The sequence below is a fragment of the Nanorana parkeri genome, unplaced genomic scaffold (assembly GCF_000935625.1).
Source record: "Nanorana parkeri isolate BGI_ZX_2015 unplaced genomic scaffold, ASM93562v1 scaffold34, whole genome shotgun sequence".
NCBI lineage: Eukaryota > Metazoa > Chordata > Amphibia > Anura > Dicroglossidae > Nanorana > Nanorana parkeri.
In genome coordinates, this window is record NW_017306302.1 from 2341249 (window position 1) to 2355349 (window position 14101).

The 14101-nt window shown below is 40.2% G+C and overlaps 1 protein-coding gene across 1 annotated transcript in view; it reads right to left on the bottom strand.

Moving 5' to 3' along the window:
* ERBIN (erbb2 interacting protein) overlaps nt 1-14101 on the bottom strand; it is a 225326-nt gene that overhangs the window by 32585 nt on the left and 178640 nt on the right. Inside the window, exons 10-14 of the mRNA XM_018569304.1 lie at nt 13895-13969; nt 4529-4673; nt 2958-3030; nt 1456-1585; nt 487-602 (exon numbers count right to left, since the gene is read on the bottom strand). Of these exons, the coding sequence (XP_018424806.1) occupies nt 487-602; nt 1456-1585; nt 2958-3030; nt 4529-4673; nt 13895-13969 (539 nt within the window). The remainder of the gene's footprint in view (nt 1-486; nt 603-1455; nt 1586-2957; nt 3031-4528; nt 4674-13894; nt 13970-14101) is intronic.

A 14101-nucleotide genomic window follows, 5' to 3' on the forward strand; every position in this document is an offset into this window, starting at 1 on the left:
ACATCATGACTCAAATCTCCCCATGCCTCCCTGCACACACAGGCTTCCCATTTACTCTTGTCAACAGTAACCTCCAGAGCCCCAGCCAGTGAGCCCCAATGTCCCCCGTCATCTCACCTGATGCTGAGCGGTACCCACCGGGACCAGCAAATCTTTTCCCTTGGACGATCGTGGTGTGGGCGTGTCTGGCGGCGGCTGAGCCGGCTGCCGTCCCCCGCCCCCTTAAACTCGATCAATGAGAGCTGGGTGAGGTGGGGAGGGGAAGCATGTGAGGAGCCCAACTAATCGATAATGAAAATCGTTGACAACGATTTTCATTATCGATCATCATCAACTTGGTCGATCAGTTGTTTCAGCCCTAAACCATTTAAAAGGTTTAAATCTATAAATATTTTCTATACACTAAAAATTAGACGCTTTGGCTAAGACATCAGAAAACATTTATTATTTAAGGCAAACATTACAAAATTCTAAAACATGACTTACTTGTTGTCACTCAGATTAATGACCTTGAGTTTCTGCATATCGCCCATTTCCTCTGGGAGGGACTCCAATTTGTTGGAATGCAGGAATAACACAGTGGCATATTTCCAGTTTCCAATCTACAAAAATAATAAACACATTAAAATTGGATGCTATGAAATACAGCCAGCATCTGCTATAAACTTCCTAAGCTGACAATGGCTCCCCCTCCTACTGGTAAATGATAACACAAGACATTATTATTATTTAGGATTTTTATAGCGCCAACAGTTTGCACAGCGCTTTACAATATAAGGAAGACATAACAATCACAATACAATTCAAGACAAGATGGTAAGGAGGGCCCTGCCCCTGAGGACTTACAATCTAAAATACTTGCACCAAAGGCAAGAGACGAAAAGGAAAGAAAATGGAAAAAACAGAAGACAGCAGGTTTAACACGATATTAAAGTCTAAAGGCTTTTAACCTATTCCAAATGCGTATTGAATCCCTTGCAATGAATGCTGCTCCTTGAGGTTTAAAAGTTTTAGTTTCCTGCAGAATTAGCTGTTCCCCTGAGCACTAGTCCAAATATCCTGTATTAGGATGCCGCCTTTCCTATGCAGGGTCCTATGGTACCACCCTTGTGTGTACTAGTAGATTGCATGAGTCTGCCTTAGCCATGGTTGGTGATGTCACCTTAGGATACATGCTACCAAGCCTTACATGACTTACACTAAAGGCATGTATGAATGTAGGACACTACCTGAAGGAATGTTGATCTTTATCAAATTCACACCCATTTTACCAAATGTATAACATGTTCCATTTGCTGAGTAGCAGGGTTATGTGGAGTGCTGTGGAATTCTGTATTGTGAATGACTCCCCGCCACCAGGCTTCTTCTTCGCTAGTTAAAATTTGACTGAGTTCCCATTTCCTCTTTTTGGAATTCATTTAGACATACAGAGTATGAACAAAGCAAGCACTGTACCTCCGGGGGAAGATGTATCAGAAAGTTGTGATCAGCAGCAAACGTTCGAATCTGAGAAAATTGCCCTATGGAGGAAGGTAATGCTTCAACCTCATTGAAACTGCAATCCAGCTCTTCAAGGGAAACCAGCCTGGAAGGAAAAAAAGAGCCATCAGTACAATATGTGTACACAAACTGCAAGATGACGCTTTTCTGTAAATGCTGCCAGATTGTGTTTAAAGTAGATGTAAAATCTAACTGGATGACATTTACTTTGATAAAGCACTGCAAATTTTAAACAAAAATAAAATACTTGTTTTCACCTTTTTTTTAAACCTGTCATTGCATCTCAGTGCTACTGATCTCCTTTGGTCTCTTTTCAGCTACTTCCTGTCTGCATGCATATAACTCCAGCTGTCTGCTGCATTTCACCATTCTAGTGTAAGATACAAGAAGCTGGCGAGTGATTTCACCATATGGGTTTCCTAATGGTGACAACTATAAGGCATGCCTGCATAATGTGTGTTTACAACGCTGAAGCACAACTGGGAGGCAGGGACAGAGGATTATCACCCTATGACAGGGAGTTCTTGATCAAGGCCTTCACGGAAGGATCACCAAGTATTATTTGAATGAAAGCTTCAGATATAAATGTTAAAACAGAACTCAAGTCTGTAATTATCTATACTCAATGTGCATTTCTAGGTAGGATTCAGTATTTTGTGCGCTTGTGTGTGATTTAGGTGGGAGGGGTGTTGGGACTTCTACAGGAAATCCCATCCAGATGACATTGGCTCTGTGGAAGTTGCCTGCACCACACAAGAAAAAAGAAAATGTGATCAACCTCCCCTGAAGTGCATATGGTAAGTCTATGACTGTCGGGAAAGGGGACTGCCAAATAAAGGGGGTCAGCTGGAAGTGTGCCTGCTACAATGCCCTTCAGTGAAAATTCATAGGCATACAGTGGGAGGGGGGAAAATTACAGAGCAACTTTTTCCAACAGGCACTAGTGGTAGATAGGACAGAAAGTTCTTTTTTTTTTTTATAAAGCCATTATGAGATTTTAATGTCTGGGTTCATGTGTAAACCCAATCACTGAATCTCATATAAGCATTGAGATGAAAATGTGATTATAAAAGTACTTTTCAATATTTTTTAATTTGCAGCTTTCATTAGGATAATTCCTGGTGATCCTACCATAAAGAAACTTCCTATGATAGGATGACGATGTTCTTTCCCTGTTTCTCAAATATTCTCCTGCATTGTCACCCTGTCACATTGCTCTCCCATGCCAAAACACCATGGACAGGCATGTTCCACTGTTATCACCATCAGAAAACCTGCCCTGCATAATTGACATGCTCATAGCAGAGCAGAGGGGTGTATATTTGAGGCTGTGTGCATACAGGCTCCCGTGATGGAAATTCAGTACTCTTTGTACAAGTAATGTGTAAACATACAGAAGAATGCTGCCTGGTGATCTGCACAGCTATTCTATTTTCTTGTGAAACCCTACAACCTACCCTCCAATGGAGTCTGGTAAATACATGAGCTGGTTCTCATCTACTTTCAGAGTGGTCAACTTCTTCAGTGCACCTGCATTCAAAATAAAAAATCAATCAAACAGAGAGCGTCATAGATACGTCAGAGTACAAATTACACATCTCACAGAGCCAAATACTTGTCTGTGAAAGTTTAACTCCACCTCCCCTCTTTTTGCAATCTGAAATGTATTACAACATAGGGAAATGTGCCAAGACATCAGCGGGTTTAAGTTAGAAATTTCTCTTCATAGATACTTCCTTTTAATTTTTGGAATATGAAGAATATCATTGGTTACAACAAGCAACACAAGCAGTTTTCGTACACACACCCAGCTGACATTCACTCATGAGCCTTAAATGTAATTTTTTCCCCCTTGTTGACTTGGCATGGTACTTAGCATGTATTTAGACTAAAAGCTCAATGTGCTGTTTCCCTTTAGACAGATGACCATGATTACTGATCTCCTGTGCAAATAAAAAAAAAAAAAAATTGCTGGGAATTGGGTAAGAGATATGCAAAGTCTGTTCTGTTAAACAACTTCTTCCTCTTTCCACTAGCAATTTTCTATTCTCTGTGTACACTGTACAGTGCATGCAGTGCACATTCATGGTATCTCTAAGATCCCATGATTGGGCCTGATGCAGGGCAGGATGTATCTCCTGTGAACCTAAACACAGAAGTAGCATTATCCGTGGCCGATTAATGGCTGAAGAAGATGCCTGGGAAATAGCAGCGGTAGGGATGGTGGCAGGTTACGATTTTCAAATTATGGCAAAAACCCACCAAGCAAACAGCATTTTACTACCACACTAACGCAAGTTTAATGCTATTTTTAAAAGCCGAAAAGCAGTCCTGTCTGAAAAGTCTGACATTTCTACTTACCTGTCTTGCTGCCCACAACACCCAACTCCTTTGGCGTGAAGCACACTGTTGGGATATCGGATGCTGGCATTCCTTGCTACACTTTTTGTTTTCTTCCTCTGGCCCATCAGTTACTACAGGAGACTGTGGAGAGAGTCACAATGTGTAGTGGGGGACCAGGCATCCGACATATCCACAATGTGCCAGATGCTGAAGATCTGGGAGCAGGTGAGCAGTGGGACAGGTAAGTATTGGAGGGCTGCTTTTCAGGTTTTAAAAATTAAATGTTTTATGAGAGCAACTGCATGTGATTATTTAGACTCCAGACTGCCAAGAAAAGTAAGCAGCTGGTCCTTACAAAAGAGATAAGGGAAACATAGTGTTGTAGTAGATCACCTGCACTCCATACAGCGTTATAACCTTCCACAGTCGTGGTGCTCACAGTGATAACACAGATGACGTTGAAAGTGCTGACTAGAAGATCACCAGCACTCACAGTGTCCACACTTTGAACTTTGTGAGTGCTGGTGATCTTCTATGCAACACAGGCAAGGGAAACGAACACCCATCCAGAGTTAATACACTGATGAGTGCTACTCAAATAGCTAATTTACATTTTTTTCTTGTAAATTCACTTTTATGTGCCCAAAGTGAAGGTGTCATATATATCCACTGCCTAGATACCTACCAATTGACTCTGGTAACTGCTGTATGGCATTGCTGGACAGCAGCAGATCTTGTAAACTTTCACACCCAGCGATGCCATCTTCTACCATTTCTATGTTGTTCTTTGAAAGGTCCAAGTAGGTCAGTTGTTTCAAACTTCCAAGAAACTGCAACAAATAGAACATGTAATAGAGCAATCTGCCCTGTACACATTTACCGATTTAGAATCATCAATCATCATAGACTTCAGCAGAGATGGGGTATAAAAAGCTCAGCACAGCTTTCCTTTATGTACTATTTCATGATATTCAATTGCAAAATCTGACTGTAAAACACAAAAAGGATAAAGCGCACTCCTGTGGGCAAACGTCAATTAGGTGGCTGTTGTGTGTAGGTGTGCAAAGCTCCTCACTACAGGGAGAGGACCCTGTCTATTCACAACTACAGATAAAGACAAAAAGGACAGGAGCGCAACTACCAAACGTGACGTGAATGGATTTGATTTGGCCTAGTGGATCTATGTAATAAGGATTGTTGGTGGATCTTTGTGTGTGGAATCTGGGTATATATGGCAATGTTGTAGCAAACAGAAGGACTTACGGTTAGAAGCTCCCCCGTGGTCCGTGTGGCGCCCTCCTTTGACAGATCCTGGGTCGAAGAGCCCCGGTGGTGTGAGAGGCTGATCCGTTGGGGGTGCGCATCCATATGGCCGCCCACGTTCTCGGCTGGCCGGGCCGAGCCGCGTCGGTCAGGAACGGAGAAAAATGGGGAGGAGCTACCCGCGGCTAGAGAACACCGTGCGCCGTATGTCAGTGTTGGTCACAGAAGTCTTAAGACTGTCGGGTGTCTCCAGTGGCTACGCGTTTCAAGGGTTAACCTCTTTTTCAAGCCTCAAAATACTGGAGATCGCGGGAAATCTATCTACTTTTAAATGTAACAGGGGGGGGGGGTGTGATATTGAGAATGAAGTTGGATCTCCTAGTCTGCATACTTGTTCCTTCAGTGGCAGTCTACATATTTCTTAGTACAAGTTTGCTTTAGGTTTTAACCTGTCAGTCACTGGATTAGCCATTATGAGTGACATTTCTGGAAGACATTCAAGCCTCTTTTATTGACTGAGTTGACTGGAAGAAGTGAAAAATCTCTGATTTTCTTTTTGCAAGAACAGCCTCTAGGGAATTATTCACATTAAAATGCTTTAATAAGAACTTCACTGTTTAACAGTAAGAAACAGTATTTGGAAAGATTAAACTATGTAGAATTAGATTCTACAATGAAGTGATGGCAACTTTTCTTTTGCTATCCTCTTTCCTAACTACGCCTTCTAATGATGCATAATCCCAAAGGGAACAGTGGGCATGTCAATAACTCAGTTTAAACACTGTATTCCGGGAAATTAAAATGAATGCCTGGGCAAAATAAAGAAAATGAACATAGAAATATCTGAAATACTTGTGCATTTGACCATATTTGTCTCTTTCACAATGCTTAGTTATCGATATGTTTATTTTTGGGCCAAAGTACCACATCCAAATTTAATCATAAGTATATTGTTAAAAGAATGAGCAATGTACATGTTGGATGCATAATTTTATTGTAACATTTGGGATAATATACTTTTTGTAAATAAAAAATTCCTAGAAATTCCGACAAAATTCTTTTAACAATACCTTTAAAAATGCTGCAAATTTAGACCAACAGTGATGATCCTGCAACGAGCTGACAGTTCTTGCCTCAAAATTCTAAGTAGTGTTCTTAGCCATATCCAGTTCTCCTCCTATAGACTACATCTCCATAACATAATGGGGAGTTGTTCTGTAGTCCGGCAAGGACTTTCTGTACTTTTCTTTAAAGTTCTGCAACTCTTTTTCAAACAAGAGTATAGCTACAGTGAACTTTTACAACTGAAATCTCTGCAACTGTGTTTGATCCAAACATTGAAGTTGCTGTAAATTTAGCCTATCTTCCTGGAGAAAAAAAATAAGATAATGCAAAAGTAAAAACACACAAGTTCTAGGTAGAGGAGGAAAAAGGTTGTTTGCAATGAAGAGATTTGGGTCTGGTTTTTTGTACCTGCCCCACCCCTTAGAAACTGACAGTGGAAAATGCTATATTCCATCTCCACAAATATAGACACACATAAACACGGACTTGATTAACTTTGATGTGGTGCATTGCATTTCACATAAACTTTTATGTCACAAAGCGTATACTTTATTAACACCATTATCCTCTTGGCGCAATCATTTAAAAAAATAAATAACAACATTTAATTGGTGCAGATTGTGTGACTTTCCACTTTTGCAGCCATATTGGGATAACACCTATTTTATATTTGTTACATGTTCCCATTCACATAGCATACGCTAAAAAAAATAATTAAAAATGCTTCTAGCAGTTTAAATTATTTCTCGGCTTCTTAAGGGTTAACATTTCTACTTGCTCCTTTGTAATGTTAGGAGGAGCTGTGAGGGTTGAGCGGGTAAAGGATTACAACCCTGTTTTTTTCACTGTATGCAAATGTAGTTAATGAGAGAAACACTATCCTCAAATTTTAGTCCTAAAGTAGGGTACACACAGAGCAAATGTCATCCTATTCAACAGGAATCAGCTTAAATTTGGTCCAGGTGTACCCAGTTCCATTGGCAGATGACTTTTGCTGAAGGAACATGTTGAAAAATCTTTGGGCAATTAGCTGCAAGCACAGTTTGGGTATTCTGACAGTGTTAGATTAATCAATCCACTCTGTTTCGCATGGATGGAGGAATCTGTTACATTTACAGTCCGCAGGCTGAACGAAGAAAATATCAGCGTGTATACCAGCTTTAGTCTTTCTATAAGGACAGATCACTTTGAAGGTGCTCAGAAAAACCTGTAATGTTGTCGGCTGCAATAAAACATTTAATAGACGAGAAATATTTTAAATATATATTTTTCAGTATGCTGTGTAAATAGGAACATAACTAACATATAGAGGACTGCAAAAATGCTTTAAGGATTTGTCAACCATTTACTTAGTGCTGAACTCTAGGCAGATATAAAAGACATAAATTACTGCAGCTAAACATTCATTCATTCATCATTAAATTCATTTTTTTAAATGCAAACAGTGCAAGTACCTGCATTTGACTTGGTTTTCAGCCTCTTGCAGGGCTGGAGATGAGGGAGTAGTACAAGCTGCCAATCAAGTTCATGTGCTGACAAGAAACATGCTAATAGGAAGAGAAAGCAAAGTGATGAGCTCATGAGTATGCTGCTTCTCCTTTCACTCTCCAGTCATAGGCTGGGATAGGTACAGGACAACCTGGACTCAGATGAAGTAGCTGAATGATGCTGGCCATCAGACTGAGAATATCTAGTGGCAGCAAAAAGTATTGTGAGAGGATTATCTGGCTTTAAGGGGAGTATTGCAGTAAAAACTGGTTTTGTTATTGTATCTTCAATTGGGCTATTCATGTTTATCTTGTTATTTTTGGTGGAATTTATATTACCATGTAATTGTACAACCCTCTTTAGCTTTATTACCAACTCTGTAGTGCAAGGACTTATTTGAATGGATAGAAATGTAATGCTGTAATTTGATAGAACTTGTTGGTACATAACTGGTATCTCTAAATGTGCATAGTTTGCATTAGATCCAGAGTAGGCAAATTCCGGCCCTCCATTGTTGGTGACACTACAAATTACAGCATGCATCTGGCTCTGGGAGTCATGTCTGTGACTGTCAGAGTTATACAATGTCTAATGGGATTTATAGCACCACAGCTAGAGGGCTGAAGTTTGCTTACGGCTACACTAGATGATAGTAACCTGCTGCCAGCTTAATGGTGCAACATCAATTTTTGCATTCCAGTGAGCTACACATAAAGGATCTGTGCTCAAGAATATTTAGCTTGATTCTGACAAAACTTTTTTTTATTTGTTTAGTCATTTCTTGTGTGTGTTTCCCTAAAATCGGTGCCGTGTTGAAGCAAATTGTACTAATTTGCAGTGCTCAGTGCTATATACCCTGTAACATCAGCAGGCCTTAAAATTTTACATTATTGCTACCTTTTATTATAAAGGAGCAAATTCAAATATACAAACACTATAAGGCTTACAACCTATACAGTAAAATATAAAAATAAAAAGTATATCCTGATTTACAAAAAAATGGTTCAAGAGTGTCTAATCGAGATGTAATATCTACATTATAGGTAAAATATGTGTTGTTTAGGCTTCGGTTCACCATCTTGTTGATTATAAATGATATTTTTCAAGTTCCTACTTGCTTATCAGTGCAGGTATGGTACAAAATAAGCTTTTCACATGAGTCAATGCAAGTTTGATGTGGGCGTAGCCAAATGGATTGACAGCTAGATTACATTTAGTCCATATGTAGGGAAAGTAAAATATAGTAAAATAATGCAAGGAGAAAGCATTTTTTTTCCTCACAAACAAATATATGATACTAAATTGCTAATAAACTCTTGCTGTAATAGTAATAGAAAGGCCTAATTTTGAGTAGCAACAACGAGTTGTATTCAATTCTCTCCATGTTGGGCTTTTATGTGATTTAAAAAAAAATATTTGTGGTCACATTTGATTTGTAAGAGGGGATTATGATTTATATTTTTACACTACATATTTATACATAACCTCTAGCCATTGTAACTCAATGAGAAATAACAAAAGATAAGCAAGGTAGGTACACAGAGAAACTAAAACTGGGGGCCTGGCAGCTTATGATAGCTGTTTTAATGAAATTTAAGAAGAGGGCATCTCAGTGTTACTTTGTAAAAGTCTATAAAGAAATCCCATTCATGAGGAGATTCAGGTACTGGTAGGAAGTGGATCTACTAGGTCAGTATACTGGGTCAAGGAGACGAGTGATATGCACAAACTCAGTTGACAACTTACTGATCCTCCTGATCATTTGTTTGTAATCTATAATATAAAACAGTATAGTGAAATGTAGTGTTTAAAAAGTGACAGAACTCTGGCTTAGTGATTGGCTAATAGACACCAGCAATGTCACATAGAAGGAGGTCACATGCTCGCCCATACCTAGGAGCATCGGGTATTGTCGTCTACTGTGATGGAAGAAGGAGCGATGGGAGAGCGCTGCCAAGGTTAGTATAAGTTGGTAACATGCCCCTTTGCAAAGAGACTCTAAGTTGTTAATGGGAGAGGTGACATTGTCTCTTAAAGTAACTGGATATCGATAAAGTGTGAGGACCTGGAATCAAATGGGGAAAGTTATAAGGGTAGGGTGGAGGAAATGAAATGGATGGGATCCCAAAAAAAGATGAGAGATGTGACAGAAAATGACTCTAGAGATCAGGATAAAGGAAGGAAAGGGATATAGTTAGTTACTTGATTGCAGTTAACTCACTAATGGCAGGTGGCCTGTGATTTAAAAAGTGTAAACATTTACTTTTGTACAAATACAGTAGGTAAGGAAAGAGGTGGAACTGTAAATACCTTTAGGCCAAATGACCAAGTTACATGACAGAAGGAATTTTTAGAACAAGAGATTATTCCATGCAGGTGGTAGGAAACTCAGAGGAAACCTCTGCAGACTTTCAGGTGCAGCTGAAAATACAGAAAGGAATGATGAGCAGCTTCACTTAACTTATTATAAAATGGTAGGTGGAGTTCAAAAGCCAATCCACCCGTAAATTTATTTCACTATTTGTCAGATGCTGGAGAGTAAACCTATGTAGCTATTCCTTATCTCCTGCTGTTTGAGTTCTATGTGTTTGAATTTGCTTAGATCCAAAAAAACATTATAAGGGGTCCCAACCTCCGTGTTACGTGGAACTGGAGCCAGAAACTTGCTGTTGGGATCCTCAAGAGAAATAAAACAATAAATGGGTGACTCAGCATACAAGAATCTACCTATAAATATATTGGTTTTGAGTATACTGACCTTTATATGTTATATGAGATATGTTTGTAACCTATAAAACTGTCCATAATGCATTTTAATGCACTGTAAATATAAAAGGGAACGCTTCATTAATCACATTTACTCACACACAAGCCCTACCTCATCCTTGTGGTGTCCATAATGTTTTTGTAAAACACAAAAAGGATAAAGCGCACTCCGGTGGGCAAACTTCAATTAGGTGGCTGTTGTGTGTAGGTGTGCAAAGCTCCTCACTACAGGGAGAGGACCCTGTCTATTCACAACTACAGATAAAGACAAAAAGGACAGGAGCGCAACTACCAAACGTGACGTGAATGGATTTGATTTGGCCTAGTGGATCTATGTAATAAGGATTGTTGGTGGATCTTTGTGTGTGGAATCTGGGTATATATGGCAATGTTGTAGCAAACAGAAGGACTTACGGTTAGAAGCTCCCCCGTGGTCCGTGTGGCGCCCTCCTTTGACAGATCCTGGGTCGAAGAGCCCCGGTGGTGTGAGAGGCTGATCCGTTGGGGGTGCGCATCCATATGGCCGCCCACGTTCTCGGCTGGCCGGGCCGAGCCGCGTCGGTCAGGAACGGAGAAAAATGGGGAGGAGCTACCCGCGGCTAGAGAACACCGTGCGCCGTATGTCAGTGTTGGTCACAGAAGTCTTAAGACTGTCGGGTGTCTCCAGTGGCTACGCGTTTCAAGGGTTAACCTCTTTTTCAAGCCTCAAAATACTGGAGATCGCGGGAAATCTATCTACTTTTAAATGTAAAAGGGGGGGGGGAAAAATAACAAGGGGGAGGCGTGTAGTTTCGTTGAGCCCGGTGATAGGCTGCCGCTCGCGTGGGGGGAGTGGATTAGCAGTCTGGGTCCGCCTTGAGTGCGACTTGTCAGTGCTCAAGCCGATGTAGATGTGTGACCTTTAATAACCCTTCGTTCTTCTTTGGGGCTGTCGTTTGATTGGAGGCGGTCTGATCTGTGTGTCGTATATCTCGCCAGGTCCCGGGGGGCTCAGAGGGATAATTGTCCATCGCTATTTGGATCTTCTCTCTAATAAAATGTTTTTATGTGTGTTTAAAATATGTTTGTAGGAGAATTTTATTAGTATTAAAAACAAAAAACAAGGTGGTGGACTGCCCTTGGGTGAATGGAACCCGAATATAATGGTGTGTTGGGGTGTTAGGCTACAAGATGGTGTGGATGTCTAGTTCCTCATTGAGCCCTACGGGTGTCAGGGTATTCAATTTATAGATCCAGAAAGTCTCTTTGTGGCACAGGCGATGAAATCTTTCGGATGGCGATAGATGTGTGGGTATCTGCTCGATGGCAAATACCCTATGGTCCTGGATTCTTTTAAAATGGTTCTTGGTGAAGTGTCTCGGGACACTCTGCTCAATATCGCCCCTTTCTTTGAGCCTTCTGTGATCACCTATTCTCGCCCGCAGCGGGCGTATGGTCCTACCCACATATAACAACCCGCAGGGGCAAGTGAGCCCATAAACCACACGGTCGTGGGAACAGGTGATGAACTGATTTATCCGATAAGTTTTTTTGAGGTGATCTGAAAAACTTGTTTGTCCATGTTGTATGAATTGACATGTGAGGCACCTGGGCTTTTTACACTGAAAAATGCCTACCCTATTATCAAAATGTTTTTATATATATATATTTTTATATGTTTTTTATGGGTGTATATATTTATATATGTGTGTATATTTGTGTATACATACGTGTTCATGTGTGATCATACATGCACTTATATTCAGGTTCCATTCACCCAAGGGCAGTCCACCACCTTGTTTTTTGTTTTTAATACTAATAAAATTCTCCTACAAACATATTTTAAACACACATAAAAACATTTTATTAGAGAGAAGATCCAAATAGCGATGGACAATTATCCCTCTGAGCCCCCCGGGACCTGGCGAGATATACGACACACAGATCAGACCGCCTCCAATCAAACGACAGACCACCCCCAACGGATCAGCCTCTCACACCACCGGGGCTCTTCAACCCAGGATCTGTCAAAGGAGGGCGCCACACGGACCACGGGGGAGCTTCTAACCGTAAGTCCTTCTGTTTGCTACAACATTGCCATATATACCCAGATTCCACACACAAAGATCCACCAACAATCCTTATTACATAGATCCACTAGGCCAAATCAAATCCATTCACGTCACGTTTGGTAGTTGCGCTCCTGTCCTTTTTGTCTTTATCTAAAATCTGACTGTACACACACCACATGATAAACAGAATTGCTGGCCATCCGGATACAGATCCACTTAGCTGGAAAGGCCAATAGGCATGCTGCTCTCATCTGATTAGATTAGGCTTTGATTCATCAAACTTCAAGCAGCACTTAAATCACTATAAAAGTGCACTTGGGGCATGCTAAAGTAGCCTCCCAGTTAAAGCGGACCTTTACCCATATCTTTAAAATAACAACAAATGTACCTTTAGAAATGTTGAGTTCAGTCTTCTGACAGTGGCCATGTTTACTAAGGGCAGATTACTAGCTCTAATTTTACTTCCTGGATTTCTGACACATTTGACTAGACATGTGACTAGGACAAATGAACATGCACATCATCTCAGGGGAGGAAAATGCCTTTCCCTGAGATTACAGATGACATTTCCCAGCAATGCTCTGCTTATGACAAGGCAATCCCAGTGTGCATTGGTTTGGCAAACTTAAGTCATTCTGCCCTTTCAAAGCAGCAAGTGAATGCTCTGACAAGTGTAAGCATTTAGAAATTACAGTATTTTACACCTGACATGTCTATGTTATTATTAATCATGATACATGGAGGGATGCATTGGTAGAAATTGATTTTTGAGTGCAAAGCTCCGCTTTAATATTGTTATTTTAGAAAGCCTTTAGCGCTATTTAGCACACCCTAAGTGCTGTTGCAGCTTAATGAATCAGGACCATAGGCACACTGTAGGTATTCCTCTATGAAGGGTTTATCCAACATAGTTACATAGTTACATAGTATTTGAGGTTGAATAAAGACATTAGTCCATCAAGTCCAACCTAATGCATTATCCAAATGGAAATGCACAAAAGGAAAAACATTTTTTTAGTGTTTTATTGTTGTATTAGTCACCATCAAGACCCTTCTATGGTTATCTAAAGATATGATCATGATAATCCATTAAACATACTTACGGTCATTCAACAAATGTCAGAATAGAAATTAACAGTAAAAGCTCAGCAGAATTCACAGACTGGAACTCGGGGCATTTACAAAACAGGAGGGCAGTATTACGCTTTGAAAATTCCCCTTACAGGAAGAAATTGACAAACAGGCATGCAGGGACTGCCTAGGAAAAAGTTGCGCAATTTGGCATAACAACAAAACCGCTGTTGCAAATTTCTTACTGCAAAAAAAAGCCTGAGGTGATTCCTTGCCCTTTGGAAACATTCAATTTTTTTAGTTCTCTCTTACACACATATACACACAGTATGGCATGCAATACATACCCCTGGGATATACGTTAGTCTATTGCCATCCATCCAGAATTCCTTCAAACCACTTAGTTGTTCAAGTACTTCAGGCTGAAAGAAAACAATTAAAGTAAGAAGGAATACTATTTCTAATAAATATAGAAGCTCTTAAAAGTACTTAAAACATGTGCGGTACACCTGAGATCTTGGCAGGTATATATTGCATCTGCAATATACTTTCTG